The sequence below is a fragment of the Cupressus sempervirens genome, chromosome 11 (assembly GCF_028749045.1).
Source record: "Cupressus sempervirens isolate cs-2001-9-10 chromosome 11, ASM2874904v1, whole genome shotgun sequence".
Classification (NCBI taxonomy): domain Eukaryota; kingdom Viridiplantae; phylum Streptophyta; class Pinopsida; order Cupressales; family Cupressaceae; genus Cupressus; species Cupressus sempervirens.
Genome location: NC_143128.1, coordinates 186,930,575 through 186,937,122, shown reverse-complemented (window position 1 = coordinate 186,937,122; position 6,548 = coordinate 186,930,575). Strand labels below are relative to the sequence as shown.

The window sequence follows — 6,548 nt, the reverse complement described above, 5'->3', positions numbered from 1 at the left end:
CAATATCATAAGAATCTGATAACATGATTACCATTAATAGGATATTGTAATTGGCAAATGAAAAATATTAGTTATAATAACTAAAGTTGTTTCCCAAAACTAATTAGAAGTGTGAAAAATCCAGTGTAAAATTTTTACAAGTTACAAAATGTATTGTAGTTGGTATTGATGGAATGAGCTTATCTAACTATTTAACTTTAGAAAAAGAATAATACTGAATTGAAGAGATCCTGAACATTTAAGAAATGTTCACCAACTTCATGTATATTAATAGTTTGTTTATATATATATATATATTAACGCAGGCATTATATCTTATTTATCACCGGAGTTATCACGCTGACAGGGATGTAAAGTGCCATATTTCTGCCAAGCAATTAGAAAAGACAGTTGACCACTGAATAGCCCAATTTGATTAGGCACTTATAATATAGTGCAGATCTTATGCGAAATTTTAATATTTCTTGTTCAACTTACCTAAAAATTATAGCGTCATGAACTAGCTCGATTACTTAAATGTAGCAACTAAAAACCATAAACTAATATGAAGCTTATCTTTAGCAGAAAGAAACGATAAACTAATATGGGCTTGCCATATTTGTCTTACCATCAATATCAACCTGATAGAAACTGCTTCCACACAACATAAATGCTAGGAAGCAATTGTACATATAAAAGATAGATAGATAAAATTTTAACGTCCACAAGGCTAAAAATAGCTTATGGGACAGCAAGACAACTCAAGCAGACTTAAATAACAATGTTCGTTGCTTGTGTAGGATGATGATGAGGATACAAAATTTTCCAACATTGGACTAATCTGAAATTAATATGCATAGCTTTTGATTATAGTTGAGAGTTCATTTCTTAAAATTTTGTTTTCTCATCTTTCTGATATGGAAAAAATAAACTCATGCACCTACTTCGTTATAGACTGCAAAAGTCACATGTCTACAACCAACTCATGAAAATCCAAAAATAATAAGTTATATAAAAAAATCTGACTCATGAAAATCCAAAAATAATAAGTTATATAAAAAAATCTGATACGAATTGCCATGCCTTCTTGAATACAGAATATAGTACTGATTTGCAAAATAATTCACGCACAAGGGAAGAAATGCCAAGTACCATCAAATCAAGTAGAGTACATTTCATCCAGTTTTGTGCAGTTAAGACCTGCAAGATTCCTGTAATACTTTCAATGTTAAGATGATGATGATCATTCATTTTTCCTGCAATATAAACCCTGCTTGGCATTGAGTTTCACGTGAAACCCTTTCCATACATTGACCATCGTTTGAATTCTTCTTTCCAAATTAGTGTTCCTAGAAGTACTATTACAAAACTGACAGCTCATACAGATCAGATGGCAATTTGCTTTCTGCAATGCCAATTTTAATCAGGCAAGCTAACCCAAATAGTCCTATCTCTGTATTTGAGCAACTCAACTGAAAAACCAATCTTGTAGAAATGTGTGAGGTGAGGTAAGGTTAGATAACAGTTTGAGATCTATACAGTAAATGGGTTTTCATGACTAGCTGAGATGAAAAACACAACCTTCGGAAACATTAAGTTTGAAGATTTTGGAGCAAATGAATCCTGATCAGTGCCTAATCCTTGTGTTAAACTTTAAACCAGTGTCAAGAAGTGTTTGGAGCGTTGGACTGCCCTAAGTTTTGATTTTCCATCTCCCAGCTTTGTCTGGGTGCAACGCTGGCGTGGATGGGTACATATTCCTGCAAACAAACAATACTCAAATTCTAAAATCTATGCTAAAATGGGAACTTCTAGTGGATCCCATGACTATATATTAGGTTACTCTTAGTCAAAAGTCATCTGTAGCGAAACCCATTTGATTTTGCTTTGATGGTTTTTGGATTAGATTGTAGAGAACGAATTTCATCAATTTTTTGGATTCAATTTTTCGGTATATCCTTAATTAGTATGATCATAAAAAAAAATCTACACAATCTAATTAAAAAACTATTGAACAATTTCATATAAATTGTAGAAATCTAATAGATCTGACCCATTTGATTTGTTAGAAAAGGCTACCACGTCAAATCAAATACCATTATAAATTTAAAACATAACAAAATGGAAACTTCTAGTGAAATCGTGATAATATCTTATATTATTCTTCGCCAAAAGTCTGTAGTGAAACACATTTGATTTGATAGAAAAGATCATCACCTCAAATCAACTAACATTAGAAACTTCAAGCATGTTAAACTACTCAGAGCATTCATTCAAGGTCCCATTTTGGAATATGGGATTAAGAAAGGAATGACTTCTGATGGAGGTGATGACATATAGATAATTGATGGATCACTCAGTGGGATCCGCAACATGGATCAAATTAAAACACACAGTTTACAACAGTTTGTATTAATGAATAACAAAGGATTATGATAGATTGCTAACACCGCTAAGCATTTAGAAATCCCTACCTACCTCCATTTTCTGTAGAAGTTCCTTTCCAGTTGAAGCAGATACAAATATATGGCGTGCAGCAGGATCTATAAATCCCTCTTCAACACCTTTGTCAAAAAAGGCAATCAAAGAATTGTAATAGCCATCAACATTAAGTAGTCCCACCTGCAGAATATCAGTTTGGATTAGGATGATAGATTTCTAGTTAGAATTCCAAGAATCTATTAGTCCATAAAGTGCACTCTCTTCATTTATTGCAGTAGCTAAAATGGGATCTATTAAACAAGCAATGAACTCATAATATAAGTAATACCGGCTTATCATGAATGCCAAGCTGAGCCCATGTAATCATCTCAAGTACTTCCTCTAGTGTCCCATACCCACCTGCACTTACCAAGCTTCCAAAATATCAAGTGGGAGACTGTAGATTGATTGACATTTTGGGTCAGTATAATTATGAACATGAATAATTTACATGTAGCCATCGTGATAAGATGTTTGTTTGATTAGGTGTTGTATTGGTCAATTTTGTTATAAAATATAATGAATGGTTACCAGGGAGAGCAATAAATGCTTCAGCCTGGCGGGCCATTTCTGCCTTCCTCTCATGCATATCAGTAACAACCTTTAACTCGCCCACAGTTTGGCCAGAAATCTGCCAAAATTTTGATGATCAGCTCAGTTAAAGTATTCATACTGAAACTAAACAACACCAGAAATACATGACATTAATAACAGTTAGACTTAGAATTCAATTTTACTTTAGTTTGATGGTTGCTGGATTTGTATACGAACATTTTTATCAATATTTTGGATATTATCAGGATGAGAATTGGAAAATGACATCATAATAAAACATAGAACATGATCTGTGAAAGAATTTCAAAAAAAAAAAAAATCTAAAAATCATTAAACTAAATAACTATAAACTTTGGAAATTTCAAGCATTTCATTCAATTTTACTGTTTTCTCAAGCTCTAAAACAAACTATTAGGCCACTGATTGACTCATCAAATTAGGTAAAAAGAAGACTTTGAATTAGGACAAGTATTAAAGACTTTATGTTAAGAATCAGAGAGTTTCATTAGTACAATCCATCTATAACTGTACCAATTTAATAACAGTGGGGACTTGTTCAGGTTTAATAACAGTGGGGACTTGTTCAGGTTTAATAACAGTGGGGACTTGTATAAGGTAATAACAGCAGAGACTAGTGTGAATGTGTTCTCTGACAAGTTAACGTTGTTAAAAGCAAATGGGGACTTGTGTGAACATGCTCATTTAACAGTGGGGACTCGTGTGAATTTGTTCTCTGGTAGGTTAACATTGTTAAAAGCAAAATTTACAAGGAAACAAAGTTTTTTATACATAAATTTAGTCGTAGGAAGCATGGGAGTTACATGTACTTCCAATGCACGTTTGGGCTAGTTGTGTACTGAAAATTGCCTAAAAATAGAGCTCATTCAAAGTGTGTGGTACAGACAGGCTGGACTAAAATTTGAAGGGTAAAAAATTAAATAGGGTAAGTACCTCCAGGGGCATGAGAGCTGTCGGGATAACTCTGCAAAACACATAAACACGTACATACCAAAGCATATATTAATTTTTCTGTATGTTGAGCAACAAAAGCAACCAAATATATAGCATTAGTGAATACCCTACTAGAATTGTGCCTGAAATACCATACAACTTGCATTTGGAATCATGTAGACTCTTTCCATCTATAAGGAACTTGTTTTCCTTTTGACTACATGTAGTACATCAATTTTTTCTTAATAAGGGACGTCTTACCCAAGCACATGACAACCACCATCATGAACAACTGTAGAAATCAAGCCCATTAATCCTGAACTTCCACCGCCATAAACCAGATTGATTTTTCTCTCCACCTACATAACATATTGAAAATATCTTGACTATACAAAACCCACATCTTCATTTCAAACTTCCCATGCATAGCAATATGCTTTATGATGATGTGATCTAGGAAATATATGGAGTTTAGATATTGTAAGGAAAAAGGAAAACCTACTAGCTATTCCTAGAAGCTATCTATGGACTACAAACAAATTAACACCACAAATACAAAGGCTGTATCAGAGAACCATTAAAAAAGGTGTGTACCAATTCTTTGCCTAGTTCTAGGGTAGCTTGGCTGAAAATGTCCTTGTTGCCAAAATTACTCCCACAAAATACACAGATTCTTCTAAATTTTCTGCTGCTAGAGCTGCTGCTTTCTTCCATCTCCCTCACACCAAAATCCTTCTCATGACAAGCTAAGGTTTTTCTATCTTCCATCCAATCACCTGCAGAAGTGATCCAAATCAGATATCAATTATATGCCTTCCTCAACCTTAAAGATATTATAACACGTAGAACTGAAATATTAGTAACCCCAAAGCAGTATAAATAGAGGTCCATATGTGCCTTGCTACAAATATTTGATTGCATATCTGTTTATCTAAGTTATATGGCAGTCTTGCTCCATGATAATCATGACTTGCCCTATTATTTTTCTCTCTTCTCCAGCTTCATGATCACTACCTTTCCACGCCGCTTCTTTTAAAATCAGCCCATCTTTCTAGGAATTCATTCAGATAGCTACCATACTGGATTTCATACCAGATGAAAACAAAAATAGTTTTTTTCCCTCACCATCAAGTCCTGTAGTTACATCCCTTTCTTGACGCGTTAGCTGTATGTGATTATAGCAGCATGTAACTAATAATCAACCAAACTTGGCCCTTAAATTCATCCCAAACCCTAGACCACATCACATGTATATTAAAATATATATAAATCCATAGGCCAAATGATTGAAGCTACCGAATTATTTCTTCTCCTGTTTACAGTTAGCCTGAACGGCACCTTGACTAAAACACTTTTGTGGGGACATGTATATATTGATGTATGGTTGCAAAACCTAATTCTGACAAGTCAATGGTACATAGGGCTTTCTATGTACTAAATTATATAGATTCTTTTTTAATTTCAGTAACCTCAATAATACGCTGTAATTTTTCTAGGCTTAGAATTATCACTCAAAAATATGAGAATTGTCATGAAAGCCCGCCATGAAAACACATACCCACTTAATCGAAAATTCAAGAATTGTCATGGAAATATATACCCATTTAAACAAAGATTCATATCACCACTTAATCTAAGATACAAGAAATGCCATAAAACAATTACCCACATAATCAAAGATGCAAGAAATGTCATGAAACATGTACCCACTTAACCTATGATGCAAGAAATTGCATGAAAACACGTACCCTCTTAACATAATATGCAAGAAATTGCCATGAAGAACACATACCCAAGGCAGGCCAAAAACAACATTAGGTTTTTCAGGTCATTATTTAGCATAAAGATAAAGTAGCCATCAATTTTGAATTTAAAAAACACAAAACAATTTAATATATAAATTTTTGCTTTCTTCACTGATGCTCAACCTTCCCTGAGCTTTAATTATTGGTCGGTTTATATTAAAATCAAGCTAGTGATATTAAAATATGGCTTTAGTGTTCCATTCACTGTCAAAATATAAATTGTCAACTAGAGCAACAGTGGTTAGAATTCGAATAACAAATATGGACAATAGCAAATTTACAATACTTGTCAGTCACCGTGCTTTGTTGGTTAGAAGAGAACAGTATAGAAACAAGTTTATATTGCATCATGGATGCAGTTATCATTCTAGAAAGCTGCCTGCATATATTATTTTATATTTATGTAAAATTACGATTGTCCTTCAATCATTAAGAGCCAAGAGATGAGAAGAGAGTCCAAAAATATTATAAATTAATGGTTGAGAGTATGATTGTCACTGGCCCAAATGAATATAAGTGGAGGCCTAACACTTCAATTTTGTTCTGTACATTCTAAAGCTACTATAAACCCAAAGAAAAAGATAACAAAGAGAATGAATCTTTGCTTTAAATACCAAAAAGTAACAGACAAAGCGTGAATCAGAACTTCTGAATCGTTCCAATTTGCACATGCATATCCTTGACAACAAATATTTAATTGAACTCTTTTTGCCTATCTTTGAAATGCAGGATTTACTCTCTGATTTAATCTTTGTAATTTCTCGATGTACCAAATTC

The 6,548-nt window shown here is 33.3% G+C and overlaps 1 protein-coding gene across 1 annotated transcript; it reads right to left on the bottom strand.

Annotated features, from left to right (window-relative positions):
• Window positions 1–1,012: 1,012 nt before the first annotated feature.
• LOC149528820 (cytokinin riboside 5'-monophosphate phosphoribohydrolase LOG1-like) lies at window positions 1,013–5,192 on the bottom strand. Its single transcript, XM_089811957.1, has 8 exons — window positions 5,092–5,192; window positions 4,561–4,742; window positions 4,228–4,325; window positions 3,967–3,997; window positions 2,992–3,091; window positions 2,750–2,820; window positions 2,458–2,601; window positions 1,013–1,739 (listed from the first exon to the last, which is right to left on the bottom strand). Exons 2-8 carry the CDS (start codon window positions 4,732–4,734, stop codon window positions 1,644–1,646), a joined length of 714 nt encoding a protein of 237 aa, XP_089668083.1. The 5' UTR covers window positions 4,735–4,742; window positions 5,092–5,192; the 3' UTR covers window positions 1,013–1,643.
• Window positions 5,193–6,548: the final 1,356 nt, after the last annotated feature.

Excerpts from the sequence above, each read along its gene's own strand:
- LOC149528820 (XM_089811957.1), bottom strand. The coding sequence starts at position 4,734 with ATGGAAGATAGAAAAACCTTAGCTTGTCATGAGAAGGATTTTGGTGTG. Across the intron at positions 4,326-4,560 it reads TAGAACTAGGCAAAGAATTG|GTGGAGAGAAAAATCAATCT; the intron begins GTACACACCTTT and ends TATGTTATGTAG. Across the intron at positions 3,092-3,966 it reads CAGCTCTCATGCCCCTGGAG|ATTTCTGGCCAAACTGTGGG; the intron begins GTACTTACCCTA and ends AAATTTTGGCAG.